Source organism: Phoenix dactylifera, chromosome 5, assembly GCF_051530095.1.
Source record: "Phoenix dactylifera cultivar Ajwa chromosome 5, Ajwa_hap1_PhDact_Kaust_v1.1, whole genome shotgun sequence".
NCBI lineage: Eukaryota > Viridiplantae > Streptophyta > Magnoliopsida > Arecales > Arecaceae > Phoenix > Phoenix dactylifera.
This window is the reverse complement of record NC_143194.1, coordinates 35,916,500-35,938,069: the sequence shown is the minus strand read 5'-3', so window position 1 is coordinate 35,938,069 and position 21,570 is coordinate 35,916,500. Positions and strand designations below refer to the sequence as shown.

At 40.3% G+C, this 21,570-nt stretch overlaps 2 protein-coding genes across 3 annotated transcripts in view; one reads left to right on the top strand and one right to left on the bottom strand.

The window, feature by feature from the left end:
* Positions 1-7,938: 7,938 nt before the first annotated feature.
* LOC148703587 (putative F-box protein At4g22030) lies at positions 7,939-9,549 on the bottom strand. Its single transcript, XM_089923582.1, has one exon. It carries the CDS (start codon positions 9,289-9,291, stop codon positions 8,014-8,016), a length of 1,278 nt encoding a protein of 425 aa, XP_089779708.1. The 5' UTR covers positions 9,292-9,549; the 3' UTR covers positions 7,939-8,013.
* Positions 9,550-15,456: 5,907 nt separating this feature from the next.
* Positions 15,457-21,570, top strand: part of LOC148703586 (Mitochondrial substrate carrier family protein) — an 18,198-nt gene continuing 12,084 nt past the window's right edge. For both annotated transcript variants that reach the window (XM_026799853.4, XM_008813505.5), the window contains exons 1-6: positions 15,457-15,730; positions 17,654-17,739; positions 17,846-18,053; positions 18,338-18,464; positions 20,072-20,256; positions 20,341-20,463. In XM_026799853.4, coding sequence (XP_026655654.2) covers positions 15,563-15,730; positions 17,654-17,739; positions 17,846-18,053; positions 18,338-18,464; positions 20,072-20,256; positions 20,341-20,463 — 897 coding nt within the window. In that variant the 5' untranslated portion in view covers positions 15,457-15,562. The remainder of the gene's footprint in view (positions 15,731-17,653; positions 17,740-17,845; positions 18,054-18,337; positions 18,465-20,071; positions 20,257-20,340; positions 20,464-21,570) is intronic.

Below are 21,570 nucleotides of genomic sequence, written 5' to 3'. Positions count from 1 at the left end.
CGAACGGCCAGCGTGATCTCCGCAAGCCCCCCCCCCCTCTCCCTCTCTTTCCCCCCTCTCCCTCTCTTTCCCTCTCTCTCTCTCTCTCCCTCTCGTTCTCTTCTCTGAGAGCCCCATTCCTTCCTCTTCTTTTTTTTTCCCTCTTTTGAGACGATCGCCGGAGCCGTAGTCGTCGCCGGAGCCGCCACCGCCGCCGGGTATCCTTGCGTCGACGACCGGAGGTGAGAAAGATATGTTTTTATCGTTGTTTTTGGATTTGAGGGGAGAGAAATGAGGGGAGATTACTCGGTTTCACTTCCCCTGTTTCGGAGAAGTTTATTTTTGGGATTCGGCCAGCCGACGGTGGCCGGCCGGGGTCAATCCGGCCGAAATGAGTTCGGCCGGAGGTGGGCGAACAGGGAGGACGAGCTTTCCAGCCCCGGGCTTCCTCCTTCCTCTTTTTGCTTCTTCTCCTTTTCTTCTTCTCCCCTTCCGTCGCCGTGACAGTGGAGTGACCGGCGGCGGCTGACTGAGCGCCGCCGCCGAGGGCCACGGTCGACCGCCGAGGGCCGACCGGAACCACCAGCCACCCTCCTCCCTCCCTTCTTCTTCTTCTTCTTCTTCTTCTTCTTCTTCTTCTTCTTCTCCTCTTCCTTCTTTCTTCTTCTCTTCTTCTTCTTCTTTATTCGGTCTGGGTGTGTGTTCTTGCTTTGAAATCCGTGCCTCACTTGTGAACCAGACCTTGAACCGGGTTTAGACTGTGAACCGGTTCCACCTACTCCGTGGCTTGGGTTGGGTCTGAGTTTAAGTGAATGGGTTTTGTTATGGTCTGATCAGACCTGGTCTGGGTTGGGTTGGGGGTCTGTTTTTGGGCTGAGTTGGGCTTGATTGGATCTGTGGGCTGGTTTGATTTGGGCCCGAGATCTGATCTGGACCTGTAATCTGGTTTGGTTCAATTGGGCCCAATCTGTTTTGGGCCACAATTGGCTGTGGGTGTAAAGGGTTCTGATTTTGGGGTTTTAGTTTACTTGTTCTTAGGGTTTAAGTCTGATATTAGGAGCCCATTCTTGGATTTATGAATTTAGGAGTTTAAGGGGTTGAAATTAGTTTTAATTATGTTTTTTTTAATTAATTAAATAATTAATAATTATGTTTACTCAGGGGTTCGTGATATCTGTGGTAGGGATCTTTTAAGCGAACCCAGGTAGGTGACCTATTGCTTTAAAGTAGAATTTTAACATGTATCTTGCATATGTTGATGTTATGTTTTATTATTGGCATTATGTGTTAGATTTAAAATTAAATATTTAAATTTCATAAATTGTTATATGCTTTACTGATGGGAGTATGATTATGACTTTAATTTGGAAAGTTGATTTATTGATTTTTAAAATCCGCGTGACTATAGTCTAGGCCCCGCCAATGGGATGATACGTTGGCCCTGTCGACTTGTACTGAGGAACTGGTTCCGACACCGTGACCACCGGTGATAGAATAGTGGCGGCACAGGGGTGCGTTTTGCTCTGCGGAGCGTGAGATTGGCACCAGGGGGTGCGGCACAGTGGTGCGTTGGCTCAGTGGAGCGGCTCTTCGGAGAGTTGTATTGGCACTTCGGTGTAACCATGCCACTGGGTGATGTGGCCGTAGTCATGCGGTTGAGATATTTTGAGTCTCGGATCGGGTTTACAGATTATTGTGTGAATTTTTGGATTTATGAGTTTAGCTGCTTTTATATGCATTATGACATGTTATATGATGACTTTATTGCATGATGTCGCCTACTGAGCTGTTAGCTCACTCCTATTATTTACATTTTTGCAGGTGATGACATATGATTGTAGGGATTACGGGATGGAGTGATCATGATGTAGTTAGCTAGTAGATATGGATTTTCTTTTGTCTTATGTATATATTTGGACATTTGATATGAAAAACTGGAAATTATCTTTGTTTAGTTATTGATGTTGAATCTGATTTATCTGCCTTGCGTGCCTGCGGGGTCCGCCCTGCAGGTGCGCGGCGTCTGCTCGCGCCCCGAGCCCCGGGTTCGGGGCGTGACAGATTTATTGGTATCAGAGCTTAGGTTTCAGATTCCTAGGGAGTGTGTTTGAAATAGTTAGACGGAGCTTAAGTTTAGGATCTTTAGGATTCGTCGGAAAGTTTGAGAGATGGGTAGACATTAGGCCATTAGACGAAGGTATTTATTTACTTTTATTATTGATAAATTTGTGTTATTTTATCAGAATTTTGAAATGCTAAAATTAGAATACAACCTAATTATGGTCGTTACCAAAGTGTGAATAAGCTACTATGAGAGTTTTCTTGGTGGAGCAGTTGTATTTCAAGTTATGATTAATTAGATTTTGACTAAATTAAGTGAAGGAATATTAATCATGAGATATTATCGTGCAATGCAATTATTTTGGAAGTTTAACTTGATATCAGGCACTATGGATATTGCTTCTAGTTGAAGTTAATTATTTTGGTGGCAAATTAAGATTCATCTATAAAAAAAAATGTTTAAAGTTTGGACTAGAAAATATTTATTGAAATCTGTATGTGGATCATGCATGGAACTCGTATATAGAAGGAAAATATACTTGGGGATGAGACTTAAGAATTTTTATTTGGCTCTACTTGAGACTTGAAACAATTAAGATTGATATTTTGATGGAAAGTCAATTAGTACGTCTTGAGAATATTAGAGTATTAAAATATTTTTGGGTTGGTCGAAGATAGGACCTCTTTGATTTGGAAAAGTTCTTGATGGTTTTTCTTGTTAATGAAAAATTTCGTTGGAAAGTATAGTGTTTTTGATTTTGATCAATATGGATATCATTGTGTTATTAGTAGATTCTTTTATCTGCAATATATATTAAAAAAAAAAAAAAATAAATAGGAACTATTACTAAAGTGATGAAATAGTTAATGAGTTTGTGGTGTTTTGAATAGATTCTCTAAGTCTAGTAGTTTACAAGATCCCAAAATGTTTGCAGTACTGCAAATAAAAATATTTTACTTATTTGAGGAGTTGATCTCAATGTAAAATCATAGAGCTTATATCTGGGTGGAAATTTTTTTGTAAATCTTTAAACTAGATTATTAGATTCTTGTGAATTAAATATTTATAAATCAAGGCCATGAGTTGATTATGGATTTTGTCTCACCATATGAGAAATGCAAGTGGGATTTCATGACAGGCCCAAATAAGTTTAGCCTAAAGAAAAGATTCAGGATGATTGACTAGGCTCCTGAGTAAGCTAATCTAGAATCTTTTAATTATCAAAGCTTAGAATAAATATTAACTTGTATAATGGAATTGTCAAGGGAAACTAGAATTGGCTTAGTTCAAATCTGGATCTAGAATATGATTACTTGATTATATGATGGTACAAATACGACAACTATCTTAAGGGTTAATCATGACCTAGTGTACTTGGAAAGCAAGGATAAAATTTTGCTTGGATATTATATATAAAAAAAAAAAAAGTTGATGATCTGGGATCATTAAGAAATTTTGGAGAATCTTGATCAGAGTTGCGCAGCGAAAGTATGATGGACTGAGTCAATTTAAACTGGTCAAAAATATTGACTGTGTTTTGGTAACACGTTATTATGAAAGACTATGTTGTTCAATAATGAAAGATTTTGTTAATAAGGAAAGGTGTATACTATTGATTCTCAGGTCAATCATGATATGATTATGTTATCTCTTGGATAGAATTTGCTATATTTGGGTATGCTAAGAAAATAATAATAATAATAATAATAATTTGAGCATATGTTTAAGATCACTCGGGATTTAAGACCACTGGGGACTGTAGCATAAATGGCATCAGTGTTTGTGGTTTAAGATCATTGGGATTAGTGACAAAATTTGAACCCAAGCATAAGATTAAGATCACTTGGGTTTGCGACGGAAATATATCATAGCTTAAGGTTATGATCACTTAGGACATGACAATTAAATTCAGTGCTTAAGCTGTAAGATCATTGGGCATTGTGATAAAATGTATGCATCGGTTTGGTTTTCGATGCATACGGAAGGATAGTATAAATTGTCTTTGATCATGATAAGAGAGGTTTGACCTAAGATAAGTGTAGGTCAACAATGGCATATCGAGTATACCATATTCAAATATTATTTAAATGATTTGAAAGTTCAAATTTGATGGGGGTTTTAATGTGATCATATTTTTGGTTTTGCTACTAATTGTTAGAGTGGGATTTGTACGTTGATTTATATTGGAGTAAGCTAAGAAGATTTCATAACATTGAAAGGAACGTTCTTCGAAGTTGAAAATGTATGTTGATTATATCTGGTGTTGGCATGTTGGATATTGCAAATAGGTCTATTTTCTATGGATGTATTTGATTATTTTGAGGCCATAGAGTATGCATATTGATGGGATAATTCTAATTATTTGAATTCTCATGTTTGGATTGGACTACTGGATTTTACTTATAATGGTAGAAGACTATTTGATGTGTTAATTTAAAACTCAAGCCTATGTTTAAGATTTGAGCAGGGATCTTTTGTCATTGTTGATGAAGCCACTAATAAATGTCATCTTGAGTAGAGACTTCGGTCATGAGATGCTTACATGAATTATCATATATAGCATTACTGATGGATGTTAAGAATCTTGGTGAAGGAAGATCTGGAGATCGATCGAGTTAAATTCTAGTGTATTGACTCAATGACTCCTAAACCATTGAATTTGAAGTAAATCTTTTGGAAAGAAGATCAACGTGGATTGTTTAATCGAATTGCTGAGGAAATCCATGATTAACTTATTTTAAATTAAACCTAGATATTTTGGATTCTAAGAAGGTTGTGGAGATCACATAGTGACCTTAAACTTGACTAAAGGATCGGGGGTTAGTTATGGTATGTACACTCTATATAAATTGAGGACAAAAAGATCTAAAGGTTTTGTTCTAGTTCTACTTGGAAATTTGAAATTTGGAGTTCCTTAGTCTCAATGCAAAGTGATACTTTAGTCAGAAATCATTTTGTGACTATAAAGAATTAAATGAATTAAATCAGAGAGTGCAGCGGAAGTGTGGTGGTTTGACTTATTTTGAAACTGGTTAAGATCATTAATATTTGATCAAAAAGACATTATGATGAAATACTTGAGTTAGATTCAGGAGAATGTTGTTGATTCTATGGATGATCTAAAGGTAGCTATGTAATTCTCACCAGTGGATTCTTCTATTGTTGACAACTTTTGGGAGAATCTTGGGCATGTTAAATTTAGCATTTACGGATGATGATTCTTTGGTTGGTCTTAGACTTGGAATGTTTTAACATGGATCTCTTATTTGTTGGAATGATGTAGGAGAAAGAAAAGAAAAATGATTATAGAATATTAAGAGGATTTGATACTAAAGATTTCTCCTATATCTATTAAGCCAATTATGATCTCTGGGTAGAATTAAGAGAAATTAATTTCTTTGGGATATAATTATGACAGTTTAATCCAAGGTTGGGAATTTGGAATTCTTTTGAAGGAGATCAAAAGAACTTAATACGTGTGGTAAATAGAAAGGACCAAGTTTTGAGGAGGCGCACGATTCCTTTTGTAAAGGTGTAGTGGAGCAATCACAGTGAGAGAGAAGCTACTTGGAAGCTGGAGGAGGAGATGAGAGATAAGTTTCCTGCCTTGTTCTTGGATTGAGGTATGTTTTAATTTCGAGGACGAAATTTTTTTTTAGTTGGTTAGAGTGTAAAGATCCGAATTTGGGCCTGTTAGTAGGCCCAAAGAACTGAAGTCGGCAATGGATGCCGACTTCAGTTTGATCTTCGTGGTCTCCCCACGAAGACCACGCCGGCCGAACGGCCAGCGTGATCTCCGCAAGCCCCCCCCCTCTCCCTCTCTTTCCCCCCTCTCCCTCTCTTTCCCTCTCTCTCTCTCTCTCCCTCTCGTTCTCTTCTCTGAGAGCCCCATTCCTTCCTCTTCTTTTTTTTTCCCTCTTTTGAGACGATCGCCGGAGCCGTAGTCGTCGCCGGAGCCGCCACCGCCGCCGGGTATCCTTGCGTCGACGACCGGAGGTGAGAAAGATATGTTTTTATCGTTGTTTTTGGATTTGAGGGGAGAGAAATGAGGGGAGATTACTCGGTTTCACTTCCCCTGTTTCGGGGAAGTTTATTTTTGGGATTCGGCCAGCCGACGGTGGCCGGCCGGGGTCAATCCGGCCGAAATGAGTTCGGCCGGAGGTGGGCGAACAGGGAGGACGAGCTTTCCAGCCCCGGGCTTCCTCCTTCCTCTTTTTGCTTCTTCTCCTTTTCTTCTTCTCCCCTTCCGTCGCCGTGACAGTGGAGTGACCGGCGGCGGCTGACTGAGCGCCGCCGCCGAGGGCCACGGTCGACCGCCGAGGGCCGACCGGAACCACCAGCCACCCTCCTCCCTCCCTTCTTCTTCTTCTTCTTCTTCTTCTTCTTCTCCTCTTCCTTCTTTCTTCTTCTCTTCTTCTTCTTCTTTATTCGGTCTGGGTGTGTGTTCTTGCTTTGAAATCCGTGCCTCACTTGTGAACCAGACCTTGAACCGGGTTTAGACTGTGAACCGGTTCCACCTACTCCGTGGCTTGGGTTGGGTCTGAGTTTAAGTGAATGGGTTTTGTTATGGTCTGATCAGACCTGGTCTGGGTTGGGTTGGGGGTCTGTTTTTGGGCTGAGTTGGGCTTGATTGGATCTGTGGGCTGGTTTGATTTGGGCCCGAGATCTGATCTGGACCTGTAATCTGGTTTGGTTCAATTGGGCCCAATCTGTTTTGGGCCACAATTGGCTGTGGGTGTAAAGGGTTCTGATTTTGGGGTTTTAGTTTACTTGTTCTTAGGGTTTAAGTCTGATATTAGGGGCCCATTCTTGGATTTATGAATTTAGGAGTTTAAGGGGTTGAAATTAGTTTTAATTATGTTTTTTTTTAATTAATTAAATAATTAATAATTATGTTTACTCAGGGGTTCGTGATATCTGTGGTAGGGATCTTTTAAGCGAACCCAGGTAGGTGACCTATTGCTTTAAAGTAGAATTTTAACATGTATCTTGCATATGTTGATGTTATGTTTTATTATTGGCATTATGTGTTAGATTTAAAATTAAATATTTAAATTTCATAAATTGTTATATGCTTTACTGATGGGAGTATGATTATGACTTTAATTTGGAAAGTTGATTTATTGATTTTTAAAATCCGCGTGACTATAGTCTAGGCCCCGCCAATGGGATGATACGTTGGCCCTGTCGACTTGTACTGAGGAACTGGTTCCGACACCGTGACCACCGGTGATAGAATAGTGGCGGCACAGGGGTGCGTTTTGCTCTGCGGAGCGTGAGATTGGCACCAGGGGGTGCGGCACAGTGGTGCGTTGGCTCAGTGGAGCGGCTCTTCGGAGAGTTGTATTGGCACTTCGGTGTAACCATGCCACTGGGTGATGTGGCCGTAGTCATGCGGTTGAGATATTTTGAGTCTCGGATCGGGTTTACAGATTATTGTGTGAATTTTTGGATTTATGAGTTTAGCTGCTTTTATATGCATTATGACATGTTATATGATGACTTTATTGCATGATGTCGCCTACTGAGCTGTTAGCTCACTCCTATTATTTACATTTTTGCAGGTGATGACATATGATTGTAGGGATTACGGGATGGAGTGATCATGATGTAGTTAGCTAGTAGATATGGATTTTCTTTTGTCTTATGTATATATGTGGACATTTGATATGAAAAACTGGAAATTATCTTTGTTTAGTTATTGATGTTGAATCTGATTTATCTGCCTTGCGTGCCTGCGGGGTCCGCCCTGCAGGTGCGCGGCGTCTGCTCGCACCCCGGGCCCCGGGTTCGGGGCGTGACACTTACAATTTCCATTCATCCCAGAAGCCACTGGGTACATATACATCTCCAAAGTATTACCGTACCAAATAGTAATTTACATGCAAACAAGCTGCTTTCCTTTTGCATACTAACGGATCGTAATTAATGTTTACATTAACAGTCAGTCAAGTGGGGAAAACCAATTACGGTCAGAATAGCTTCCCAGCAAATTCTTTAACATCTTCGTCATTAGAAGAAGGGGAAGCATAGGATGCAAAGTCTTTGAGCTCGGAGAGGCTTCTCCCAAGCTGCAAAGCCATCTTCATCCGAAACAACTCCCCATTCTCCCTCTTCTCCACCTCACTTTCCCTCAAGTTGGACCCGATTTCCTCTTGCAACTTCCGGTAGAAACCGCTTAAGTTGCGGCAGAGCTCGAACATCATTCCCACCTGCCCGCCGTGCTCCAGGGTATTTACTACTGCTGCAAGCGCCCCTCCGACGACCCCGAAGAGCACGGGCAATGGGCTGTCAACAGGAGAACCTACCAAACCAGCCCCAACTGCAGCCAGGCCGGCGAATAGAGGTCCGGCGATAGCTAAAGTTTTGTTAATGTTCAACACCAGCTTGCCCACTCTCACATACTCCTCCTCATCCTTCATCTTCAGAACTCTAAGAATTCCCATCATCTCCTCTTCCAGTTCCTTGCTCCAACCATTGCCTGCGATCCCATTAACGTATGCTGTCTTCGTTTCTTGCTCCCTTTTTCGCGTTTTAGGCCACCAACATGTAGGCTCCACGGTCTCTGGGAACTTCTCGAGCATCCCGGGAAGCATAGGAAGCGGATAAGCCTTGTCGAGTGCGAGGACTTTCGCCATAGCCTCCGCGATGTCCGATTCGGCAGGCGCTCCGAGCGCGAGAGTGCTGTGGATCGATCTTTCGAGCTGCTTACACAATCTCGCGGCATTCCTTTGCTCTTCCGCTAGCTGAGAAGGCTGGATCTTGTTGACGAGCAGCATCATCCCAGTTGCTGCGGTGAACAAGGCCACGGACGAGAGCTTGAAGGCTAAGACATGGGGTGCTGCTTCCCCCACCGTGACAGCCGCGGAGATGCCGGCCATGAGGGAAGCGGTGAGATTGATGGAGTTGATGGAGTGGAGGAAGAGGTGGTTCCAGTTGTTCCTCTGCTCTCCAATGATGGCGTGCATCTCAGCTCGCTCTGCTGCGGCCTCAGCGATCGCCGAGAGTTTGGCTACCAGGTGATCATCTTTATGATCGGCTGTCATCGGCTGATGGGGTTGCGAGTAGCTAAGGTCGTCGGAATTATGTTCTTTAAGGCCCAGTTGTTCCATCTTGATCGAGGCTGGGAGCTTTGGAAGGGAGATGCCCTTTGTTCTCGGACGGGAGGGTACATGAAGACCGGCGCAAATCCGTCGTTCATTTGAGAAGGAAGAAGAGGACAGGAGATGGCTACCTTGAAGAGCGGCCATGTTTATAGATCTTTGCAGCAAGATCTCTTTAATTTGTGTGGGTTGTGGTGGTGTGGTCGCTTAGATATCTCTCTTGTTTTGAGGCTTGTTTGCTGTGACGAGGATGAGAGAGGCCCAGGTTACACCTATATATAGACATGGCTGTGGACTGAGTCGGTGGTTGAGATTTTTACTTGGTTTTCAAGGCGCAATCTTGACTCTTGACCAGGCAACGCTGTTTGAATTGGTTAAATCTGAAGCAAAAAGCTCCTTTGAAGGGGAAACCGTCAACGGCCCCGCATGGGTGAGACTGTTATGGGAGTTGATATGGTAAGCCTTGGGCGATGGGCCTTGGCCGTTGGGGGAGACTCTTTCTCCTTCGTGTGCCTCTCGAGTATGCCAACCTTAACTATATATGGATTAATTAGAATGTATTACCAATAATACTATGGACTATAAGGGGTTGTATAAAAATGAACATGAGAATAGAGTTGGCAAAATATGATCCGACCCGCCAACTCGATCCGTATTCGACCCGCCATAAATAGGTTTGGGTTTGGCCTAAACGGATTCGGGTCGTAAACAGGTTGACCTGTTTAACCTGTTTATTAATTGGGTCGGATATGGGTTTTAGATGTCTGACCTGCCTAACCATTTAACCCGTTTATAATTTCATGCCCAAGTTTTTTTTTTGTTTGTTTATTTGCTCGCTAGGAGCCTGGGACGGCTGGGAGGGTGGGACGATCGGGCAGCCCATAGAAAAATCCCCAATCCCCTCACGGCTCACCCTCACTCCCACAAACCTTCTCCCCCTCCCACCCTCCCTCCTTCGGTCCTTCCCGTTCTCAAAAATCCACGAGCGTCAACAAAGAAGAGCTCAGAGTTCCTTTCCCTTTTTTCATTCCTGTTTGCTAGAGGGCCCGAAGCTCCTCGCGACGCCCTCGGACGCCGACGAACCCCGCGACGCCCTCGGACACCGACGAACCCCGCAACGCTCTTTCAACCGGGAGTAAGCAATAAGCCCATTTGCTCTAGAATGGACTTCTCAAAATCCGGACCCCCGCGACGCCCCTGGACGCTGCCGACCTGAAATTGAGCGGCGGCGGGGGCTAGGGTTAGGGTTTCGGGCCCTCCCCTCTCTTCATTCTCCTTCTTCGGCGATGAGAAAGTACGAGTTCTTCGTCTTCTTCCATGGGGGTTGGGGGTTTGCCGATTGTAGAAGGATGGGATCATGGAGGAAGACAGAGTAGGGTCGGCTGCGAGTGAAATTTTGAATCGGTGGTTCTCCACTGCGGAGGGATTTGAAATTTTGGAGGAAGAGATCAGGGCGCCATTAGGGCTGGCTGTGAGCCTGTGAATCTGTGATCATTGCTGTCCCAATTTTTTTTTTTTATTAAACGGGTTAAACGGATCGGGTCGGGTTACCCGTTTAATAAACAGGTCAGGTTCATGTTGCAATCTTATGACCTGTTTATTAAACAGATCGGGTTCAGATTTACAATTTTCTGACCTGATCTGCATCTGAACCGATCCGTTTATGTCTGACTCGACCCGATTGCCACCCCTACATGAGAATGTAAATATGAAAAGGAATTCAAGGAAGATATAAAGAGGGAGGCGCCTCGTGTAAGTGATTTTACCCATGGTATTGAACCAAGCCAGGAGTACAGTCAAAACCATGATAAATGCCATGCACGTAGCCCTTTGAATCCATCTTATGATCTAAATGAGATTGCTCTTTTTTCGTGTGGATATATGAACCACATATGAACAATTGGTCGGTCATGATACCATGGTAGTACTTGTCAATGGTGGAAATCGTTTTGGATTTTTTCAACAAAAACGAAAAAATCTCTGTTTCAAAATCTTGAACGATGACTTGCGCCTTACCATGCCGGCCCCTACGCAAGAGAGAGAGAGCGTTCAAGATCTTGAGGCAGAAAGCACAGGAAGTGCTGGCCTGATGCAACGAACGGTTAAAATTGCTCGATCAGATGATCAACCAGGCCATTCATTCAACTTTAGCACATACTAATTCAAATGGATCAATTGAATGCTGGCTTGGACGCTGACTTTATTAAAAGTCAGCAAAAAGTTGAGTGGTGTGAGCTACATGGAAGCCGAGAGCGCAGAATTTTCTGGTCGTGTGCGTGATGGCTCCCACGGGCCAAGACTCAGATCGGAGGTCCACGTACGGAAAGATACATACGGAGTGAGAACCTGAAACGTCAACAAAATCGGAGCTAAGTGGCCAAGGAAGTGACACGTACGACTTGATGGCCTAGTGGCAAATCAGACCCGTCCACAAATTAACGAAACAAGTTATGTAATCTGACTCTCTTGATTTCTGTCTTGCATAACTTTTATAAAGAGGCTCCGGCCTCGTTCGTGCATGGTCCAATTAACCAACTAATCTTACTCTTTCTAACATTTTAAGTAAAAGATGCTATATATCTAATCCACGTATGTCATCTCTCTTATCCCTTGATTTTTTTTTATTTATATTAATTTGTTTTAATGTGCATTGCACAACAATTAATACTAAGGTATGTAATCCAATAGTATAAATTTAATTTAAAATTGTTCAAGAGAAAAAATCATAGCCTCTGAGGAACGGTGCAATTGTATTTTTAGTCTCACGTTGGTTATTCGCTGAAAAGATATTGGATACTTATAAAAAACTAAGAAATTCAAAAAATATGTTTCGACTAGCCATGTTGGATGAAATCTTGGATTGTGACATAGCCAATAAAAATTGTTAGAAATACCCTCTCTTAATACCCGTGTGGCTTCGCAATTTAAATCAAATTTTAAAATATAATTATTCACCAAGCATAGATGTCCAATTTTCACATTCCTATCAATAACGCACTAAAAGTCTAAAACTACGCATAAAATTGACTCATTTTGTCATATATACTAATCTATAATTGACTGTTATAATATTAGCACATATTGCAAAAAAATTGTTTTATTGCCATGTTTATTGGAGGTGCATAATATATTTTGTTTCTTGGCATGGCAACCAACTTAAAAGTAATACATTTATAGATTCGGGTCGTATCTTTCATGCAAATAAAATGATTGATCTTCTTTTGCAATATGGTCTGTCGGATGGCACCTTGCACGGCTCTCAAATCAATGCAAAATTTACATTCACTAGCCCGTACAAATCTCAAAGCGATGTTTGCGTGGTTCATCGGTGGACCACTATCTTGTATTTACTATAATGATATCAAAGAGGCGTCAGAGTAAAGTGCAAACTCGACCGGGCTTAGTGATTTAGGTCTTGTTTGGGAGAGCTGTTAGTAGTAGAGCTTTTGGAAGTAGAGCTGTCTGAAGCAGAGTGTTTATAAAAAGATATTTACTGTTTGGTAACTACATTTCTAAAGTGCTGTGGCACTTTAATATGTGTTTGGTAAACAAACTGAGAAAATACTTTTGTATGACAAAATGACCATAAAGGACATTATCAGTATTATATAACAGAGCATAATAAAATATAATATGTATTAATACATAAATATATGATATAATATAATATTAATATAATGTAATATAATATTATTATAATATAGTACTATAACATTATGTATTATAGAATAATAATTTGATATAATATTAAATTATTTAACATAACATATCAATATGTTATGATATAATGTAATATAATATTATATTTATAGTATAATACAATAATAAATATATAAAATATTATAATTATTAGTGTAAATTAATTTTTCATCCTTCTAATGACCATTTATCTCTCTAACAAATTTTCTAGCTAGGTGATAGAATTGGTTAAATAAATACTGATATTTTTATTTATTTATTTATTTATTTAGATCAGATTATTTGCCACTCACTCATTATTTTTCTTTTTATTTATTTATTTATTTATTATTTTATTTTGTTGAAATATAGAGGGGTCACCGGCCATGGGTGGTGGCCGGCATGGTGGCTGCTATCGTGAGCAGCCATGAGCTCCCAAAACAAAAAAAAAAAGAAAAAAAAAGAAGAGGAAGAAGGAACAAAGACGGCGGCGTTGAGAGGAAGAAGAAGATAGAGAGGGAGAGGGAGAGGATGGGTGGGAGAGGAAGAGGCGGGATGAGGGTTTTGGGGAAAAAAGTGAGATTTAAATGGAGGTATTTTGGTTCAAAAAACAGCTTTCCGACAAAACTGAAAACAGCATTTTCGGAAAGCTCTAAATTGGAGCTTCTCCCTAAAAGCTGTTTTCAGCTTCCCGTAAAAGCTGAAACAACTTTCTGAAATTTTTACCAAATATCATTTTTTATCTAAAAGTACTTTTGGAGGGCCAGAAAAGTGCTTTTTGGCCCTCCAAAAGCTCCCCTAAACAGGACCCTAGTGTAACAGAGTGGATGCGGCTTCTTCATTTGTGACATTTTCTTCTGAAATTTTTTTTGGCAGGCAAGGTCTCATTTAACATTTCATTATAACACTGCCATTTGATGCATGCGGAACGGCATATGCCACTTTAATTTAATGGATGATAGAGATGCACAAGGGTATGATGCATTGGGCCTATCATCTATGTGACTCTTATGTGTGACATGGCAAAACGCAAACTTTTTTATACAACTACACCACCCTTCCTCGGTTGCCTTGGAATACGTTGAGAAAATACAAAGTAATAAAGTGCACAAGGAACTAGGATGGCGATTGGCTCCCACACTTCCCATTATCTTTTTGTCGGTGGAATCTTGGAAATAAATTTTGAACTGGATTTAAACATCCAAAGCTTTCCATGTTGCATGATCGGCACCTTCCCATTATTCTCTTCCACTTCTCTCTTCGTTCTCCTTGGAATCAGAGGATATATCGTATGAATACCAGAAGATATGATTACAATACCCTAGCATCCAAACTATCTTTGATACATCACAAATGCTCATGTCCACTAGTATCAGATTTTTAGCAGACCTAGATCCGACATGTGCCAACCTTGATTAAGTTCACATGGGATCCATATGCATCTAAGGTTAAAATCGAATTGAATATTAGGATATTTGTATCTATAATTATTTTGTTTAACGAATACAGATACGGATATGGATGTTAGCTACAAAAATTTATATCCAAATTTGTTTTAAATGGATATGGATAAAAATCGGATAGCAAAAATATGGATATAAATATGAATATAAGTCGGATAATTAAATTTATGAGTTATGACCACAGAAGTAAAGATATTATAAAGTAAAAGATAAATCAAATTAATAATATATTAATGTTATCATTTATTTTTCTCAAAAGTTAATGCGTGCTGTATAAAATTAAATAGTTACAAATAAAATCGGATATTCGGATTCAGATCGAATAGTTATCTATCTATATCCATATTTATTTTTTTAATAGATATGGATATGGATATGAATACCAATCAAATATTTATTTATTTTTTTGTATCCGGTCCACTTCCAACTGGCCATCATCTTTGAATAAGACATCACTAAGAAATCAAAAAAACGAAGGCAGGGTAGATATTCCCAAGAGGCCAACATACCAGCCTTCGTGGTCAGGCTGCCATGTAGGAATGGCTTTGTGTCATAAGAGAATGGATCATATCAGACTCTACCTGACCCAATGACCACACCCCAACTGGCCCTGGACCAAATTTGGCGCAATAGCCCTATGTTGTCAGATCATGGTCCGAACTCAAGAACCTGACGCAGTTGGGCTAGGTTCATATTGATTTTTTTGGCACGAGTCCAAACAACCATACTATTTTACTGGGTTTTGCCGGTGCCTGGGAATCGGTAGAATAAAACTCGCGCGTGCAACTACCACCGAGGGGCATTTCCGAACGGTTGCAGTTCCGTGTAATTGATTGCTTCCACCGCGTCGAGTCGTCCGATTCTTTCCGCGGTCACGACGCAAAAAGAGCAGTGCAATCTATCCTACTCCCGACTCCAGCGCGATCAACGTGGGACCTAAAGATTCGTGTGATCGTTATGATGCGTGCAGAGTAGGCCGCGAGAATATTAATGTTCACGCGTCATCTCGGTATTCGAAGCGTATAAAAACCTTGCACTATAGGAAGCACCTAAATCGTACTCTGTCGCCTCCGCGCTCTCGTCCGATTTGGGCGCCCCTGTTCTTGTCCGCCTCCCTCGCAAAATTCCAATGATACCCCTGCGTCGGCTATTTTTCTTGGGCTCCCCCATCTGACTCCCTGTTCGAACCGGCGACTCCTCTTTTCTTGTTTCCCACCTTCCCCCTCTTCTTCCTCCTCTTGTATGACTCCGTTCGCGGTCCTCCGAGCTCGCTAGCGATGACGGAGGAGGAGAGGGGAAGAGAAGAGGGGAATGGAGGGGCTCTCCAAGACCTCATCGAGGGATCGATGCCCCTTGTCGTCAAGGAGCTCGTCGCCGGTGGAGTTGCCGGAGGGATCGCCAAGACCGCCGTTGCCCCGCTCGAGCGCGTCAAGATCTTGTTCCAGGTACTTCAAAAAAAAACGTATGTGCCGCTCGATTGCTTTTCATCCTGTCTTCTAGGAAGTTGCAACCGAAGCGTTCTTTTGATTTTTTCATCTGGGTTAAGATTTTTTCTACTCTCATCAATTTTCTTGATTCTGTTTTCTTGAAAGCAAGCTATCTCTTTTCTTTCTCTTCTCCTTCTATGTTGGGTAATTTCGAGGTGGAATAGTTTTCATAGTTGGAAATGGTGCGGAAGTTGGATGCTCCTTCTGAAGGGGGGCAATGAGAATTGTATTGGTTTTCACAAGGGTTTCGGGTTTAAATGGTTCTGTTTGAATTTTTGCTAATTTGTCTTGGAAACGATTAATATCACATAAATACACGATCTTTTTGAGTGTAGAGATGGATTCGTCTATCCCGAACAGTTTCTTGATTGAATCTAGTGGGATGGGGAATGAGAGGTGAGCTTGTAATGGGGTATTTTGAAAGAAAGAGGTTGTCGATTGGGATAATTGCTGGGGAAGGAGATAATTTTAGATAACAAATAAATGAAACCATTGTGGTGATACTTTCTGTTCTCGGTAAATTATTTTACTTCTGGGTTTAGGGATTTGATCCCTCTGAATTATGATGCGATGGTCTAACTTGAATTACTGCTGTCTTTATTTTTTTCCAGACCATGTGGTCGGTCTTTTGATTGGCTGGAAATTGATGATATCTTGAATTTTCTGTGCTTAAGGTTATCTGCAATAATATGCCTATATTAGACAAGAAATGCACCCTTCTTATCCAAAAAAAGGAAGGAAGAAATACATCCCCGACAACTCATGTGCGCTAGGTAGTATAGTCAATGCTCGTCAACTGAAATTTTCTGTTATGGCTGTACATCTAGGGTAAAACTTGAAGGGTTCATGCAAGAAAGAGAACTGTGGATATTAGGGTTCTAGACATCAAGTCCGAAAGTTGCCACGGTTAAGTTACCAAGCTGGAAAATGGACTAGGAAGAGTTTTTGCATCACAGATAATGTGAGAGCTATCAGTCAAGTTGAACAAATCGCCTTCAAGCATGTTGTCAGTACCATGAAAGACTAAAAATCTTACAATATCTTCAACAATCTGCATTATTTAAACTAATGAGGTAATTTTGTCGATCCATTAAATATGTGCCTGACAACATTGAAACCATGTTCTAAGAATGCTAGTTTGGACTGAAGTCAAACAACGAGCCTAGACTCTAACTAGAGGCCTCTTCCTTGTATGGTTTTTCATGAACACTGTGTTTTTTTTTTAATATACAACAAAAAATTAGGTAACATCACATGGCTCAAAACTCAAATGGCCGCCTGAAAAATTACATTACTAACACATCAAAAAATATTGAAACTAAATGTAACAAAAATAAGAAAAAGAAAAGAAGTAGATATTCTATACTTATACTCTCTATTCCTCCCTCAATCAATCGATTATGTCTGATCCTTGGTAGCGGGCTCGCATCCAATCTCTTATTCAATTTTTCACTCTTGATGTGCATATGCTTATGGTTAGCATCACGAATCTTGATTATTGCAGAAGGCTTTTATTGAAACATCTGAAAAATTAATATATATTGGAATATAACTGTTGCTTACATGGGCTTGTCGGTCTCATTGCCAAAATGATGTTAGTCAAGTAATGGGATTAGGTTTGACTGCTAGCCAAAGAAAAGAAGCTGCGTAGGTTGTTTTGTTTTTGATTGCTATTATATTATTTTATGCGATTGATATACACCAACTGAACATGGTCTTGGTGAGAAGTTTTATATGTAGGAAAAGAATATGATATATAGTTTGTTTGTTATGTCCAGATCTGTTTTAATACTTCAATATGAATCATCACTTCCATTTTTTGTCTCGGTTCATTCAGTTTATATATTAATGAAGAACTGTATGTTTATTCTGAACTGTCAGACCAAAAGACCAGATTTTCAGAATGTAGGATTGTTGGGATCTTTTCGGAGGATTGTACAGACAGAAGGTTTATTAGGATTCTACAGGTCCGTTTTAATTTCCAAGTTCAGCTACCTTTTAGCAATCTGGTGTTTCCTACTTTTTGTCAGAGTGATCTGGCTATTATCTGATGTTTATCATTTTATTCCCCAGAGGAAATGGTGCCAGTGTTGCTCGGATTGTGCCTTATGCAGCTTTGCATTATATGGCTTATGAGCAATATCGTCGATGGATTATACTTGGTTTTCCTGATATTGGAAGAGGGCCTGTTCTTGATCTTGTATCAGGGTCACTCGCTGGAGGAACTGCAGTTGTTTGCACTTATCCTCTCGATTTGGTTCGTACCAAATTGGCCTATCAGGTGAACATCATTAGACTCCTACATCATTCCATTTTTGTGATTTAGCTTTTCTCTTTCTGCCTCTTTTTCCATCTGTGGGTTTTGGATCTCCTCAGATATGGAAAGTTTCGCCTTGGTTCTTCTTACCAATACAAAATAATCTACCATCTCTTGGAAGTAATTTTAGATCCCTGGATCTTCTACTGATAAATAATAACCACCTCACATACTTCTGTCTGATTTTCAATGTTGTGCTGTGGATATGTTCTCATCTGGAATTAGTTTATCTGGAACTTGATTTGCAGGTTGTTGGACCATCAAGGGGCAAGTTCAGAGGACTATCTCAGTCCGAACAGGTTTATGGAGGAATTCTTGATTGCATTTTCAAGACCTACAGACAAAATGGATTGAGAGGCCTTTATCGGGGTGTAGGTATGTATTGATTTTTTTTTCTCCTTTTTCATTTTAAATTCATTTTAGTTTTCTTATACATTAATCACTATACTGGCAGCAAACTATTTGTAAAATTCATCTCTCAAGTACCGACACTGGTGAGAATAGACTATCAACAGTGCACACTCGAGCTGTTGCATTTTGAAAAAGTTAATTTAGTATATGAGGATTTGATCAAAGTCAGTTAAAACCAAGACTTGCTTTTTTCTTTAATCTGTTTGAGAAAAAAATTCAAAATTTATCATTGGAAATCTAGTGTTGAATCATTTGGTTGTAAAAGTAAACCATTTTAATCTGTAGAGCAGGTTACTTATGCGGGTGGCATCCTCACTATTATTTGTGTGCATCACATAAATATTAGTTTGGTTTTTGACTGTTCTATGAAGGATTCAGAATGATTTTTTTATTCTTTTCGTTGCGAGGGATTAGAGGTCTAGGGGTGGGAGGGAGATTTCATTTGTAAACTGGGGCAGAGAAAAAAGAAGGATGATATGGGCATTGTGGAGCTGAATGAAATGAATTGTGCTTAGGCAACCCCAACTTGTTTGGGATTAAGGCTTAGTTGAGTTTGAGTTGAGGAAATAAATTGTGCTTTTCTTTGAAGCCACTATGATGTTTTTGGGGAGGGGGGGGGGGGGGGGGGGTTGGTGCGGTTGAGTTAACGTGCATACTCTTTGAAGGGATTTGGAAGGGAGTTGAGCTTTGAGATTGGGATCTGGGTGGGGTGAGAAGATGAGGAATTAAATCTAAAGATTGTAAAGCAATATGAACTGGGGAGAGGAGTTAGGCCTTTATTTCCTTAAGCTATTTGGCATGTTTTGTAATCCAAGTGCGCAGGTCAGAGATTTGATGGATGAAGCATTGGAGGGAACTTGGGCTGCTGTAATTCGCAATTTGATGGATGAGGAATTGGAGGTGGATCTTTTTTTCCCATTCAGAAGAAGGATTTTAAATGAAATAAGAATATAGAATATAAAGGGGTCCTAGTGAGTTAGAACTTATATGGTCTGACTGTGCAAGGAACTATTCTTGCTCTATGTTTTTGAGTGTTCTTTTGTGTCTATATTATCTCTATTTATTTGTTACAAAATGAAATTTAAAAACTCTTATTTGGGAACTGTCTCTAGTGAATAAAATCTTCTAGAGATTAAACAAACTATACATATACATAATATCACATGTTTAAATGTATCTATCTGTAGAATTGAGCTACAAATCTTTTTGATAGGATTTGAGCCAAAATCCTTGTCATCTGAACTACATGATGGGCCATCAAAATTGAGAGTCCAAATTGTTTACCAATATGATGGTTGTTTACAGACATAGAGTTTCATGGTGTGAACTTTTATATAATCCAGCACCTTTCCATCTCTTGCCAATTTATCTGTTGACTTTTATCGAACAGAACGTCAAAAATCTATGCATGGAAGAAGTGGTTTATTATTCATGCACACTAAGTGAAGATAATTTACCTAGCCATTTTTGTGCACGTGATATTTTTTTAGGGGAATTGAGACTAAATTGTTTACCCCTTTCTTTTGGGCAACTTGTTGCTTGGTACACTAACAGATAAACTCCTTGATCAGGTCCAACATTATATGGAATCTTCCCTTATTCTGGTCTTAAGTTCTACTTCTATGAGGAGATGAAGAACCATGTACCTGAGGAGCACAAGAAGGATATCACTGTGAAGCTTGCATGTGGATCTGTTGCTGGTTTATTGGGCCAGACAATAACCTATCCTCTTGATGTTGTTAGGCGGCAAATGCAGGTATCTTGCCCTTGCTATATTGATTGCTAATTGCGGAAATAAAAAAAAGAACAGGAAGGGTATAAAGAGAAGCACTTTCTCTAGGTACAAGCACTCTCAACATCTAACCATGGAATGGATAAGGGAACACTTGAAAGCCTTGTTATAATCAATCGAAATCACGGGTGGAGGCAACTCTTTTCGGGACTGAGTATCAATTATTTGAAGGTGAGTCCTTCCTAACTATTTCACTTTAATAAGGTATACATTCTCTGTGACTGTCAGGTTTTTCAGATCCCTCACTTCATTGTTAGTTTAAAACTCTCCCGCTCTTAAACTGATGAAGTTTTTTGACTCCACCATGGTCAGCACAAATAATACAACATTTAGACCATCCGTATTGCCCCCTCGTGGTGCTCTTACTGTTAGATACCTCTTGGATGGGCAGAAGATTGACTACCCTGTCAATTTATTTTCGGTTACACATTACCCTGTCTATTTTAGTTATCCCAGTTATCTAAGTTTTCGGCCCCTCATCAATAAAATAAATTTGCCTTCACATAACTGTAATCCTAGTGGCATACGGATAGATAGAAAGTAGGAGTGTCCATGGGCTCGGTCGGTTGGCCCAAGGCTTGAAACCATCTTCTGGTTTTTTTTTTGGGTTCGATAGAGCCATCTTGTGCTTTAAACCTTAGGCCTGAACCACCTGGCCTTGTATGCAATGGGCCCGGGGCCTACCACAACCAGATCCAAGCCAACTCAGTGTTTTTTTTAATCGCTCGAGACTGAGCTGGGCTCAAACTGGACCAGCATTCATTTTCTCAGTTGTCTCATGATTGATCATAAAACTCGGGCTGCGAGCTGTACTTTTGGGCCAAAAAGATCCAGCCCATCACATTTGTCCAGTTGGGTTTTCGGGCCCCTTGGGTCAGCCCATCCCATTAACTTCCCAATGGAAAGAAAAATGACTCAGACTTCCGTAATAGAAAGTCACTAGGTACTTTCTTCTGCTATTTATCCTCAAGTGCTACCATATTTCTTGTAGGATAATCTAAACATTTCAGGATTTGTTTTGATATGCCTACAGGATTGGGCTGAAAATCCCGTCGGATGTGTGGATTGGGCCGTTCATATAAGCATGGTCCTGTATCAACCAAACATCACCCAGCCTAAATCATGTAGGAAGAAAAAAGATTTTCATAGGTCCTTTTTTTTTTCTTCCTCCAACCTAAGGTTAGGATGTGGGCTAGCTTTGAACAAGCTCTTGGAGCATGCAAGCTAGATGGGATAATAGGTCTGATTCCTACAGAATTTTCAACCCAATATTGTAGG